Here is a 15560-nt window from a genome sequence, read left to right on the forward strand (position 1 = left end):
AGGTCTAACATAACTCATTACAACTACACTCGTTACAGTCAGTGGCGATTTTAGCATGTCAATCTTGGTGGGACAAACTCAAAAAAAATGTTTTAGATGCATGCCAGCAAGCCACTACACTACACAACACAACACTAAACAATACATGAATTGCACTATAACAGTGACAAACGGTGCCCACAAACTGTTAGGGCCTACATAAAGCTGTCCCAACAGCAGAGTCCCAACAGCAGTCCCAAAACCTTACCACCACTACACATGGCTATCAACGGAGCCGTGTCTGGCAGCGAAGCAGTTCATTCAGCTTCCTTTACTGCCTTTAAAAAAAACATATCTGATATGGCTGACTTGCTTAAACAAATGTGGTTTCTACTGACAATTGAGATGTACAAACTATGGCATAAGGGGACGACGAGCGGATAAGAGGAAATCCATAATTTTGATTAAGACATTAATGAGCGAGCTAGGATGGATGTAATCAATATAACTATTTGTTCAGCACTTTTGAAATTTACAGCAACAGAATTCAGAACATGGGCCGTTCTTACAGTATTCTCCCTGTACACCAAGTCAGAACCGTAGGATAAATAAAGGGGGCATATAAGCAGACAAAGAAAGCTCTTACAATATTCGATGATGACATTTCTCTAAAATAGGCTATAGGCTACATGTGCACCACCAAGTCAGAACAGTAGGCTAAATTATGAGTGGAAATGGGACCAAATTATTAGGGTGAGGCACATGGGCTATTAACAGCTTACTACACAACATACACTTAGTATTACTTTCTTAGCTACAGTATACATATCTCCCTGGCATATTACATAATTTATGCAGCAGCATACAATACATTTTTGGACTCACCTTGTTGTGCTGTGCTCACTTGAACAGGAAGGTGGTGCGGCGGTCCTTCGTGGGCAAATTTTGTCATCAAATAAAGAGAAATAGGCCGGATTTACAATTCCGAGTTGGATGGCCGTTCAAAACGTATTTTCCCAGTCGGAGCTCGTTTATTCCCGACTTCCCAGTTGCAATGCTTGCAGTTAGCCACTGTCACCGATTCCTTCCAAACCACTCATTGTAGAATTTGCGATTTCCAACTTGTTGTGTAATGTTTATGTCCAATGTCCGATGAGCACCAATACGTTTTATCTATAATTTCTCTTCATTATTTATCTTCATATGACAAGGATTAAAAAGGATTTGCCAGTAGATTGTCGACTTGATTCATGATGATGCTAAGCTTTTGAAAGTAAGATGTTGACATGATCAGTCCAATCAAAGCTACTGTACATATAACATGATTTGAAGTCATTTTATCTGTGGCCAATGACCTTAAGCCTTCTTGGAAGAGCACTTCTAATGTAACTCTATGGCAGAACCCAAGGGGCTTGAATTTTCTAAGTCTACCCTTAGACTTGGCGGTGACATAGTGTCCCCATGAATGACAGAACACTGAGCCAATCACGGCGCAACGCTCCGTATTTTCTGCTGGCTTGACCCACCACCACAGAAAGCACTGAGTTTTTTTCTAGAAATGTGGGGCTCAAAACAGGTTCTGCCCCACCTACCCTGAATGACGGGTCGCCACTGGTTACAGTAATTGAGTCGCTTTTCTGAGTATTTGTACTTTTTCTAAATATTTTTCAGTAATTTTACTTCTACTTGAGTAGGATATTTCAGTACTCTTTCCACCTCTGGTGAGTGAGTGGAAGAGGGGTTTTGTGAATAAGTGAGTGAGTCAGTGAATAAATAGGTCATTTAGCAGACACTCTTATCCAGAGCAATTAGGGTTAAGTGCCTTGCTCAAGGGGACATTGACAGATTTTTCACCTAGTCGGCTCGGGGATTAGAACCAGCGACCTTTCGATTACTGGCACAACGCTCTTAACCACTAAGCTACCTGCCACCCCGAATGAATAGTATATTTTTGAAAAATATATTTTTAAGATATACAGTTGAAGTCGGAAGTTTACATACACCTTAGCCAAATACATTTAAACTCAGTTTTTCACAATTCCTGACATTTAATCCTAGTAAAAATTCCCTGTTTTAGGTCAGTTAGGATCACATATTTATTTTAAGAATGTGAAATGTCAGAATAATAGTAGAGTTTCATCACATTCCCAGTGGGTCAGAAGTTTTGGGTAGCCTTCCACAAGCTTCCCACAATAAGTTGGGTGAATTTTGGCCCATTCCTCCTGACAGAGCTGGTGTAACTGAGTCAGGTTTGTAGGCCTCCTTGCTCGCACACACTTTTTCAGTTCTGCCCACAAATTTGGTGGTCCCATGGTGTTTATACTTGCGTACTATTGTTTGTACAGATGAACGTGGTACCTTCAGGCGTTTGGAAATTGCTCCCAAGGATGAACCAGACTTGTGGAGGTCTACCATTTTTTTGCTGAGGTCTTGGCTGGTTTCTTTTGATTTTCCCATGATGTCAAGCAAAAAGGAACTGAGTTTGAAGGTTGGCCTTGAAATACATCCACAGGTACACCTCCAATTGACTCAAATTATGTCAATTAGCCTATCTGAAGCTTCTAACGCCTTGACAACATTTTATGGAATTTTCCAAGCTGTTTAAAGGCACAGTCAACTTAGTGTATGTAAACTTCTGACCCACTGGAATTGTGATACAGTGAATTATAAGTGAAATAATCTGTCTGTAAACTATTGTTGGAAAAATTACTTGTGTCATGTACAAAGTAGATGTCCTAACCGACTTGCCAAAACTATAGTTTGTTAACAAGAAATTTGTGGAGTGGTTGAAAAAACAAGTTTTAATGACTCCAACCTAAGTGTATGTAAAGTTCCGACTTCAACTGTATGTGCCTTGTTGCAACTAATTTCCTCTCTTCCTCTTTCAATGTAATGCATGCAAAAGATCATGACGTGTAACATAGTTCAGGGAATCTTAGCGAAATTCTAATTATCAAGGTCAACGTTTATATTTTAAAAGTAACTCAATTACTTTTATCTTACTATTTATTTTTAGTTGTAGTTTTTTACACCAGTAATTGTACCTCTACTTGAGTCAAATGTAATTAAAGTAACATTACTTCTACTTGAGTAGGATATTTTCGTACTCTTTCCACCCCCTAAATACAAACACTTGAGAGTAAAGTCTGGACTTCATTGGCTACAATCCAGTAACAACATACTGAACATGTTATTACGGTCATTCATTTTATATTTACATTTAACATTTTAGTAATGTAGCAGAGGCTCTTATCCAGAGCTACTTACAATTAGTGCATTAGTCGTAAGATAGCTAGGTAAGACAACAACACATCACACAATCTTATCAAGTACATTTTCCCTCAACAAAGAGAAAAAAGGCGCCGGCCTTGACTACATTCCACTGTAGTCAAAGCCTGTGCAAAATTTAACAAATTTCTTTAAACATTCCTACTCATTCCTACATTATATAGAATTCCACTATGTAGTAAAAGTGCTCAAATACAGAGTAGGCTAGATTCAGTTAGTAAACTATAATTTTATGCCGTTATCTCGTGACCGGAGAAAACAACCAATGAAAACAACAGAGAAACTCGTGACGTCTCGTAGAACCCTCGTTCCAATTGGCCAGAAATGACCAAGTTCCGGTTAACCGCCCCAACCCCCACGAGCCAGTATAAAACCTTGGTGCGAGACAAAGCACGATCCCCAGCTGATCCGACCCAGACAGGTCCCTGCTGCATGAAAACTCTCCCGACATAGGCGTCAGGATCCCAGACTGACTGTGGAGGTTTAAACTCCTGGGACGCGAATGAAGAAACTTCTCCTGCTTCACTTCACGTACAGAGGTTTAGTGAGAAAAGGGAAAAAGAGTAAAAGAAGAAAATGGATCGTTTTAAATTGCGTAAAGCGGAACCAAAAGATGTGCCTGACATACTACGACTCATAAAGGTAGGCCGGAAACTCCCCCTAAAAACTTTGACAAGGAGTTGACCCATCCTTTATTATTATTTTGTAACCCTGGCTAGGCTAAGCCCAGTCGAAACCGTTTTGTTAGACTGCATTCAGAGATAAACTCCGCACATTTGTGTCTGTCTTGAAGGTGACGTAAATACCGACAATTTCTGCAGCATATCCGTAGGTATCACAGTTTTGTACCTTTGTGTTTATTACGTTGGCAACGAGGCCGGTTTTTTTCCTTTTGATGGTGTGGTGAAAACGGTCAACGCTGTTCTCTTCGTTGACGGTCCCTTATCTCAGTGAATGATCAACGTTACGCTATTGACTCGCTCTTCTTGGTTTTTAATCTGTAATGTTTCTTCTGTTCAGGAACTGGCTAAATATGAAGAAATGGAAGATCAAGTGATACTGACTGAGAAAGGTGAGTCTGAATGAAACTAAAGCATTTCTGTCTCGGTCACCGTGTGATTGACTGCAGTGTATACAGAGTTTATAAGGCGTTTATAACGGTTGTAATAACAGATCTGCTCGAGGACGGATTCGGTGACCATCCATTTTACCACTGCGTCGTGGCCGAAGTCCCCAGTGAGCAGCAGAGCAACAACAACGGTAAGAGATTCTCATATCATCCCCTGGAGCACACCTGTAAATCTCAGAGGATTGGATGGATATGCTGATTGTGACAGACAAGTATTGTATTATAGCAAACTGTATCAGATGGGCTTGACTGAAACGGTGCCTCACCTATGCATAGAAGAACGTTTCTGCCCCGCGGGAGAAGAACGTTTCTGCCCCACGGGGATCCCTGGCATGTAGCTACTTCCCCTATGCAAGACATAAATCAAACCTGTTAGCCCAGTTTGTACTGTAGAGAGACAATAATGTACTGTCCTTACTCTATAGACACACCCCTTTCCTTACAATAGTTATATTGATGTGGTACACAATGACATGACAGTTGGTGTCTGGAAGTAACTAGGTGTTTTGTTTGATACGTTGTTGCTGTACACGCACACACAAAAATGTGTGTACATGTGTCGAGGCCTACTTCCTGTTATGAATGTGGATGTCACTCAGATGTAGGCCAGACACACTTGTGTAATACACACCCACTAACCAACTTCTGTTGGAAGCTTTTCTGAGCTAGAACAGCCTGCCTCCATGCATAGGTTCTCACAACAAAACCAACTGACACGTCACCTCTCTACACAGTCCCCTGGCCTCACTAAAACCAGACTGAGTTTACAGCTGAAAGTATAAGTTACTCTTAACCATAGATCTATGAGCAGTTCTGCCCTAACCACCCTTAACCATTTAAGGAAAAATGCTAAACTGACCTTAGATTAGTATCTTGGGGTAACTCCGGTACGAGCTCTATGTTACATTACATCTGGCTTGTTTTTATGTGTGTGGGTTTACTTCTGTGTGTCCAGGTCCTGTGGTGATTGGGTTTGCCATGTACTACTTCACCTATGACCCCTGGATCGGCAAGCTGCTTTACCTGGAAGACTTCTTTGTCATGAAAGAGTACAGGGGTAAGCAAAATAATGTTATTTTCCTCTCCTGCTCTCTCTCTTTCTCCCTCCTATCCTCTCTGACCTGACCAGTAACCATAATCTCTCTCCTTCATGCTTTTACCAGGGTTTGGCATCGGCTCAGAGATCCTCAAGCTCCTCAGTCACGTGAGTAACTTAGGAGTTATGACCCACTACAAACTGGAGGGTAACTGTCAGTCAGTTGTTACACAGCTCAGGCCAGACTGTTGTAGAAGTAGGTCAATGCCTCAAACAGAATCCTGTACTTTCTGTAGAGCCCATTTCAGCAAGTTATGATTCTTTGTACAGACCGTTGATTCTGTTCTTGTTCTGTGTGTTTGTTTGGTTATTGTTGTTGAAATAATCAATTAATGTGTGTTGGGAAAAGAGGAGATGTAGTTTTAAGAGAAATGGTGTTGGCGGAAAAAGCTGATTTAGATGTGGACGGCTTTGTGTGAGGGGAGGGGAAAGCTCACAGATCACTGTCAGATACATGTGTGCTAACACCTGCTCTCCCTTCCTCTCTCCCCCTCAGACGGCAGTCAAGACTCGCTGCAGCAGCATGCACTTCATCGTCGCCGAGGGCAACCAGGCGTCGATAGAGTTCTACAAGCGTCGTGGCGCCGCCGACCTCTCTCTGGAGGAGGGATGGAGACTCTTCAAGATCGACAAAAGCTCCCTCCTCAAGATGTCCTCCGGCCCCGAAGAGTGAGCTGGCCCTGAGACACATAGAAAGATGGGGGTGGGAGTGAGAGACTTGGGGTCAATTCCATTTAAATTCATTTAATTCTTTGCCTGTCTCTCACTTCAGCTGTGGGGTGGGGGGTGTGACTACTGACAGTAGATTACTATTAAAAGGGGCATTAAACCTTACTAATCATATGTGTGCACTAACTTTCTCAATCTAGTTGCACTTAATTTAGGGTTCCATTTATATATTTTTTTAGATCGCGTATTTTATCTGTGGCCATCGTTTTTAGTAGTTGTAGTACAAGTTTACGTTTTTTTTTTTTTTTGCTAATCAATGCACCTTAGGATTCCTAGCTTTCTCTGTAATTTGAATGTTTATTATGATGTTGGTGGAATTAAAAGGTTCAGAGCACATTTGTGTGGTGACTGATTTCTCTAGAGCTATGCGGGGAAATGAAGTCCCTGGCCCCCAATGCAGGTGGGCTTAGGTCAGAGGTTAGGGGTCATGATAGTGGGGAAGGGGAGGGCTTTACAGAACATGCATCACTCCATATGCCCTCCCTTCATCCTCTGTCTCTTGTGGGAGTCCTTTCAGAATGGTGACGTCATCAGGAAACTTAAATACAGCCTCGTCCTCTTTCTCAGCCTCCATCTCTCTCGTCCCCTCTGTCATACTTTCTCTCTGTGAAAGGGGGATGTGTGGTTTGTTATAACAGTCTATGGAGAGCAGAGGAGTGGAACACTGTTAAAGTTACTGCACTGACCTTGGAAAGATACCAAACTGTCACAGTATCTAATGCTCAGACACTCAGTCGCTCAGACACACACACACACATTCTAGACAGATCTAACAGAAACCAGGGGCGTAGAAATGCAAATCAATGTGATATGTGGTGTTTTGTTTTTCACTGACTGCAGTTTGAACATTCACTGCAGCAATGCCTGAACAAAAACACAGTCAGAACCCAACACTGTAGTGGTCCAGTAGAGTTTAGAGCATATTACAAACACTGCCTCCTGTCCTCTCCTCCCCCAACCCCTTGCCCAGGCAGAGACAGATCCTCTTTACTGTAAATCAACACACCTAAATGCCTATAGCTCTAATAATGAATGTTAGTGATGGGACTTACACTTTTCTATTTGGCTTTTGCCTTCCTGACAGTGATTGTGTGTTTGAGGATAAAACCAGTTTCAAGTTCAGTAACAACCACCACTTAAAGGAGCAATATTAGTCATCCATCGTCTCTAGTGGACAGTTGTACTCAACTCTAAACCCTCATATGAAAATAATTTTTATTTGGCATTACTCCATTAAATACGATCTGCTCCACATACAGCATAGACCAAAATATTTACCGTGCATTCGGAAAGTGTTCAGACCCCTTCCCTTTTTCCACATTTTGGTACATTACAGCCTTATTCGAAAATTTATTAAATAAAAACAAATCCTTGTCAACCCACACACAATACAACATAATGACAAAGTTTGACAAAATTTGACTAAAACATAATGAACAGAAATACCTTATTTACATAAGTCTTCTGACCCTTTGCTATGTGACTCGAAATTGAGCTGAGGTGCATCCTGTTTCCATTGATCATCCTTGAGATGTTTCTACAACTTGATTGGAGTCCACCTGTGGTTTATTCAATTGATTGAACATGATTTGGAAAGGCACACACCAGTCTATATACAGTGAGGGAAAAAAGTATTTGATCCCCTGCTGATTTTGTATGTTTGTCAGGATAAACGTGTATGCGGTGAACGAAGTCAAGCGCAGGACACCGAGAGACTGGCAGATGTACTTTACTCATAAACGTAATGAAAAGTACAAAACCTCCAAAACAGGGAGGAACAATAATCGCAATACACAGTCCTGCCGAAAACAAACGGAGAACAATCACACACAACAAACGAATGACAGACAGGGGTTATAAAGGGAAACCATCAACACTAATGGGAAACAGGTGTACACAAAGCAGACCAATCTAGATGATTGCTGAAACCTAGATCGGTGGCAGCTAGTACTCCGGGAACGACGAACGCCGAAGCCTGCCCGAGCAAGGAGGAGGAGCAGCCTCGGCTAAATCCGTGCGCCGACCCCGGCCTCGGGGACGGCCAGGAGGACGCGGAGCAGGGCGAGTCGGATGACTCCGGTGGAAATCCCTCAGCATGGAGGGGTCTAGGATGTCCCTCCTAGGGACCCAGCACCGTTCCTCCGGACCGTACCCCTCCCACTCCACGAGATACTGCAGGCCCCCCATCCGACGCCTCGAATCCAAGATGGAACGGACCGAGTACGCCGGAGCCCCCTCGATGTCCAATGGGGGCGGAGGAACCTCTCGTACCTCACTCTCCTGGAGTGGACCAGCTACCACCGGCCTGAGGAGAGACACATGGAACGAGGGGTTAATGCGGTAATTCATTGGCAGTTGTAATCTATAGCATACCTCGTTCAATCTCCTCAGGACTTTAAATGGCCCCACAAACCGCCGACCCAGCTTCCGGCAGGTCAGGCGAAGGGGCAGGTTTCGGGTCGAGAGCCAGACCCGATCTCCCGGTGCATACACCGGAGCCTCACTACGGTGGCGATCGGCGCTCGCCTTCTGCCGCCTGATGGCCCGTTGCAGATGGACATGCGCAGCGTTCCATGTCTCCTCCGAGCGCCGAAACCACTCGTCCACCGCAGGGGCTTCGATCTGGCTCTGATGCCAAGGTGCCAGAACCGGCTGATAACCCAGCACACACTGAAAAGGCGTAAGGTTAGTGGAGGAGTGACGGAGTGAGTTTTGAGCTATCTCCGCCCAGGGGATATATACCGACCACTCCCCTGCCGGTCCTGGCAATAGGACCTCAGAAACCTACCCACATCCTGGTTAACTCTTTCCACCTGCCCATTACTCTCGGGGTGAAAACCTGAGGTAAGGCTAATCGAGACCCCCAGACGTTCCATAAACGCCTTCCAGACTCTAGAGGTGAACTGGGGACCCCGATCAGACACTATATCCTCAGGCACCCCGTAGAGCCGGAAGACGTGTGTAAACAGGGCGTCAGCAGTTTGTAGGGCTGTAGGGAGACCTGGCATAGGAATGAGACGGCAGGCCTTTGAAAACCGATCCACAACGACCAAGATCGTAATGTTCCCCTGGGAGGGGGGAAGGTCCGTGAAAAAATCCACCGATAGGTGAGACCACGGCCATTGTGGAACGGGTAGGGGTTGTAATTTCCCTCTGGGCAGGTGTCTAGGCGCCTTACACTGGGCGCACACCGAGCAGGAGGAAACATAAACCTGCACGTCCTTAGCTAAAGTGGGCCACCAGTACTTCCCACTAAGGCAGTGTACCGTCCGACCAATACCAGGATGACCAGAGGAGGGTGACGTGTGAGCCCAATAGATCAATCGATCACGAACCTCGAGCGGCACGTACTTCCGATCCTCTGGAAATTGTGGGGGAGTAGGATCGGTACGTAACGCCCGCTCGATGTCCGCATCAACCTCCCACACCACCGGTGCCACCAGACAAGACTCCGGAAGTATGGGAGTGGGCTCAATGGACCTCTCCTCTGTGTCATACAGTCGGGACAGGGCGTCCGCCTTAGTGTTCTGTGACCCTGGTCTATAGGTGAGTTTAAATACAAATCTGGTAAAGAACATGGCCCACCTTGCCTGGCGAGGGTTTAGCCTCCTCGCTGCCCGGATGTACTCCAGGTTACGATGGTCAGTCAAAATGAGAAAAGGGTGGTTAGCCCCCTCAAGCCAATGTCTCCACACCTTCAGGGCTTGGACTACAGCCAACAGCTCCCTGTCCCCCACGTCATAATTACGCTCCGCCGGACTGAGCTTCTTAGAGAAGAAGGCACAGGGGCAGAGTTTTGGTGGCGTACCCGAGCGCTGAGATAGTACAGCAACAATCCCAGCCTCGGACGCATCCACCTCACCTTGGAACGCCAAAGAGGGATCCGGATGTGCCAGCACCGGAGCCGAGGTAAACAGGTCCTTCAGATGTCTAAACGCCCTGTCCGCCTCAGCCGACCACTGCAGACGCGCCGGACCCCCCTTTAGCAGGGAGGTGACGGGAGCTGCTACCTGTCCAAAGCCCCGGATAAACCTCTGGTAGTAATTGGCAAAACCCAAAAACCGCTGCACTTCCTTCACCGTGGTGGGAGTCTGCCAATTACGCATGGCTGAAACGCGGTCAATCTCCAGATCCACCCCTGACGCGGACAACCGATGCCCCAGGAAGGAGATGGACTCCTGGAAGAACAGACACTTCTCTGCCTTCACATACAGGTCATGCTCCAACAGTCTACCACGCACCAGGGACACATGCTCGGCGCGTGTAGCGGAGTATATTAGAATGTCATCAATATACACCACTACACCCTGTCCATGCAAGTCCCGGAAAATCTCGTCCACAAACGATTGGAATACTGAAGGAGCATTCATTAAACCGTATGGTATGACAAGGTACTCATAGTGACCCGAGGTTGTACTAAATGCTGTCTTCCACTCATCTCCCTCCCTAATGCGCACCAGGTTGTACGCGCTCCTGAGGTCCAATTTTGTGAAGAATCGCGCCCCGTGTAATGACTCCATCATACTAGCAATCAGAGGGAGAGGATAGCTGTACTTGATTGTGATCTGATTGAGACCACGGTAATCAATACACGGGCGTAAACCCCCATCCTTCTTCTTCACAAAAAAGAAACTTGATGACACAGGGGAAGTGGATGGCCGTATGTATCCCTGTCCCAGAGATTCGGCGACATATGTCTCCATAGCCGCCGTCTCCTCCTGAGGATACACATGACTACGAGGAAGCGCAGCGCCTACTTGGAGGTCTATCGCACAATCCCCCTGTCGATGAGGTGGTAATTGAGTCGCCTTCTTTTTACTGAAGTCGAGCGCCAAATCGGCATATTCAGGTGGAATGTGCATGGGGGGAACTTGGTTCGGACTTTCCACCGTCGTTGCCCCTACGGAAACACCTACACACCGCCCGAAACACTGATCAGACCATCCCTTGAGAGCCCTCTGCTGCCATGAAATGTTGGGGTCATGTGACATTAACCAGGGGAGTCCCAACACCACGGGAAACGCAGGAGAATCCATCGAATACAGACTAATTAACTCCTCATGGCCCTCCTGCGTTTTCATCTTGAGAGGTGCTGTGACTTCCCTAATCAATCCTGACCCCAAAGGACGGCTATCTAGGGCATGGATGGGGAAGGGCACATCAACGGGTACAATAGGAATCCCTAACTTATAGGTGAACTGGCGATCTATAAAATTCCCAGCTGCGCCTGAATCTACTAGCGCCTTATGCTGGGAATGAGGAGAGACCTCGGGAAACATAACAGTAATACACATATGCGCACCAGAGAGCTCTGGGTGAGTTGGGTGCCTACTCACCTGGAATGACTCATCAGTGCGCTGCCTACCGCCTCGAATCCCAGGAGACCCTCCCCAGCACCGACCAGCAGTGTGTCCTCTGCAGCCACAGTTGGTGCAGGGGACGGCCTCCCTCCTGGCCACTCTCCTGGTCTCCCTAGCACCAGCACCTCCGAGCTCCATAGGGGTCGGCTCGGAAGTACAACCACCGGGTGGATGGTTGCCAGGTAGAGTTCAACCTGGAGCAGGGAACCCTGACACCCGGCAGCTGTGCCATCATAAGCCCTCGGGAGCGAGAGCCGAATCCCACTGGACCCCGGAGGAGAAGCGATGGGTAATGCCGATGGTGGTGGTATCGTAGGAGGAGGTGTAGGCAGACCCCCTCTTTCCCATCGCTCCATAGTGCTCACCACCCGTTCCATGGCGGTGCCGAGAGCCTGGATCATGGCCGCTTGTTGTTCAACGCGTTCCTCCACTGATCCAGCTGGCACCGCCGCTGCTGCTGACTCCATGTGTGGTGTGTGATTCTGTCAGGATAAACGTGTATGCGGTGAACGAAGTCAAGCGCAGGACACCGAGAGAGTGGCAGATGTATTTTACTCATAAACGTAATGAAAAGTACAAAACAACAAAACCTCCAAAACAGGGAGGAACAATAATCGCAATACACAGTCCTGCCGAAAACAAACGGAGAACAATCACACATAACAAACGAATGACAGACAGGGGTTATAAAGGGAAACCATCAACACTAATGGGAAACAGGTGTACACAAAGCAGACCAATCTAGATGATTGCTGAAACCTAGATCGGTGGCAGCTAGTACTCCGGGGACGACGAATGCCGAAGCCTGCCCGAGCAAGGAGGAGGAGCAGCCTCGGCTAAATCCGTGACAATGTTTGCCCACTGACAAAGAAATGATCAGTCTATAATTTTAATCGTAGGTTTATTTGAACAGTGAGAGACAGAATAACAACAACAAAATCCAGAAAAACGCATGTCAAAAATGTTATAAATTGATTTGCATTTTAATGAGGGAAATAAGTATTTGACCCTCTCTCAATCAGAAAGATTTCTGGCTCCCAGGTGTCTTTTATACAGGTAACGAGCTGAGATTGGGAGCACACTCTTAAAGGGAGTGCTCCTAACCTCAGCTTGTTACCTGTATAAAAAGACACCTGTCCACAGAAGCAATCAATCAATCAGATTCCAAACTCTCCACCATGGCCAAGACCAAAGAGCTCTCCAAGGATGTCAGGGACAAGATTGTAGACCTACACAAGGCTGGAATGGGCTACAAGACCACCGCCAAGCAGCTTGGTGAGAAGGTGACAACAGTTGGTGCGATTATTCGCAAATGGAAGAAACACAAAATAACTGTCAGTCTCCCTCGGCCTGGGGCTCCATGCAAGATCTCACCTCATGGAGTTGCAATGATCATGAGAACGGTGAGGAATCAGCCCAGAACTACACGGGAGGATCTTGTCAATGATCTCAAGGCAGCTGGGACCATAGTCACCAAGAAAACAATTGGTAACACACTACGCCGTGAAGCTCTGAAATCCTGCAGCGCCCGCAAGGTCCCCCTGCTCAAGAAAGCACATATACAGGGCCGTCTGAAGTTTGCCAATGAACATCTGAATGATTCAGAGGAGAAATGGGTGAAAGTGTTGTGGTCAGATGAGACCAAAATCGAGCTCTTTGGCATCAACTCAACTCGCCGTGTTTGGAGGAGGAGGAATGCTGACTATGACCCCAAGAACACCATCTCCACCGTCAAACATGGAGGTGGAAACATTATGCTTTGGGGGTGTTTTTCTGCTAAGGGGACAGGACAATTTCACCGCATCAAAGGGACGATGGACGGGGCCATGTACCGTCAAATCTTGGGTGAGTACCTCCTTCCCTCAGCCAGGGCATTGAAAATGGGTCGTGGATTGGTATTCCAGCACGACAATGACCCAAAACACACGGCCAAGGCAACAAAGGAGTGGCTAAAGAAGAGGCACATTAAGGTCCTGGAGTGGCCTAGCCAGTCTCCAGACCTTAATCCCATAGAAAATCTGTGGAGGGAGCTGAAGGTTCGAGTTGCCAAACGTCAGCCTCGAAACCTTAATGACTTGGAGAAGATCTGCAAAGAGGAGTGGGACAAAATCCCTCCTGGGATGTGTGCAAACCTGGTGGCCAACTACAAGAAATGTCTGACCTCTGTGATTGCCAACAAGGGTTTTGCCACCAAGTACTAAGTCATGTTTTGCAGAGGGGTCAAATACTTATTTCCCTAATTAAAATGCAAATCAATGTATAAAATTTTTGACATGCGTTTTTCTGGATTTTTTTGTTGTTATTCTGTCTCTCACTGTTCAAATAAACCTACCATTAAAATTATAGACTGATCATGTCTTTGTCAGTGGGCAAATGTACAAAATCAGCAGGGGATCAAATACTTTTTTCCCTCACTGTAAGGTCCCACAGTTGACAGTGCATGTCAGAGCAAAAACCAAGGCATGAGGTTGAAGGAATTGTCCGTAGAGCTCCGAGACAGGATTGAGTCGAGGCATAGATCTGGGGAAAGGTACAAAAAAATTCTGCATCATTGAAGGTCCCCAGGAACACAGTGGCCTCCATCATTCTTAAATGGAAGAAGTTTGGAACCACCAAGACTCTTCCTAGAGCTGGCCGCCCAGCCAAACTAAACAATCGGGGGAGAAGGGCCTTAGTCAGGGAAGTGACCAAGAACCCAATGGTCACTCTGACAGAGCTCCAGAGTTCCTCTGTGGAGATGGGAGAACCTTCCAGAAGGACAACCATTTCTGCAGCATTCCACCAATCAGGCCTTTATGGTAGTGGCCAGACAGAAGCCACTCCTCAGTAAAAGGTACATGACAGTGTAGTATATGAAGAATTATGAGTTTGATAAGGTTTTAAGTGGAACCTGAGAGGATGTTTATTTAGCAGAAAGGGAGCCATTTTGTAGTGACACCCCTGTTCGTTAGAGACAGGTGATTGGACAGTAGAGGGAGCCACCCATATTTTTGTATATCTTATAAGTATAGGCTAGAGACAAAGAACGTTAGAGCAGACATTGTAATTTGGAGGACACTGCTCTCCGGGTGATCATGACATCCGTAAACTTATGCTGAAATCTTGTGATATGAATAAAACTTATGATCAAAGTTCAGTATAAGCGGACTCCTTTGTTTAACAGCAATGATTAGCAACATTGACTCGACACTACAACAGCCCGCTTGGAGTTTGCCAAAAGGCACCTAAAGGACTCTCAGACCATGAGAAACAAGATTATCTGGTCTGATGAAACCAAGATTGAACTCTTTGGTCTGAATGCCAAGCATCACGTCTGGAGGAAACCTGGCACCATCCCTATGGTGAAGCATGGCGGTGGCAGCATCATGCTGTGGGGATGTTTTTCAGTGGCAGGGACTGGGAGTCTAGTCAGGATCGAGGGAAAGATGAACGGAGCAAAATACAGAGAGATCCTTGATGAAAACCTGCTCCAGAGCGCTCAGGACCTCAGACTGGGTCAAATGTTCACCTTCCAACAGGACAACGTCCCTAAGCACACAGCCAAGACAATGCAGGAGTGGCTTCGGGACAAGTCTCTGAATGTCCTTGAGTGGCCCAGCCAGAGCCCGGTCTTGAACCCGATCGAACATCTCTGGCGAGACCTGAAAATAGCTGTGCAGCTACGCTCCCCCATCCAACCTGACAGAGCTTGAGAGGATCTGCAGAGAAGAATGGGAGAAACTCCCCAAATACAGGTGTGCCAAGCTTGTAGCATCATACCCAAGAGGACTCGAGGCTGTAATCGCTGCCAAAGGTGCTTCAACTAAGTACTGAGGAAAGGGTCTGAATACTTATGTAAATCTGATATTTCAGTTTATTTTTTTTTATAAATGTGCAAAACTTTCCAAAACCTGTTTTCGCTTTGTCATTTTGGGGTATTGTGTGTAGATTGATGAGGGGAAAAACTAACAATTTAATCAATTTTAGAATAAGGCTGTAG

At 46.1% G+C, this 15560-nt stretch overlaps 1 protein-coding gene across 1 annotated transcript; it reads left to right on the top strand.

Moving 5' to 3' along the window:
* Positions 1-3654: 3654 nt before the first annotated feature.
* On the top strand, positions 3655-6555 carry LOC121569289 (diamine acetyltransferase 1). Its single transcript, XM_041880108.1, has 6 exons — positions 3655-3909; positions 4288-4339; positions 4441-4527; positions 5352-5453; positions 5560-5600; positions 5989-6555. The coding sequence occupies exons 1-6, from the start codon at positions 3844-3846 to the stop codon at positions 6163-6165; spliced, it is 525 nt and encodes a 174-aa protein (XP_041736042.1). The 5' UTR covers positions 3655-3843; the 3' UTR covers positions 6166-6555.
* The last annotated feature ends 9005 nt before the right edge of the window (positions 6556-15560 follow it).

This window comes from Coregonus clupeaformis, chromosome 7 (assembly GCF_020615455.1).
Source record: "Coregonus clupeaformis isolate EN_2021a chromosome 7, ASM2061545v1, whole genome shotgun sequence".
NCBI classification, from domain to species: domain Eukaryota; kingdom Metazoa; phylum Chordata; class Actinopteri; order Salmoniformes; family Salmonidae; genus Coregonus; species Coregonus clupeaformis.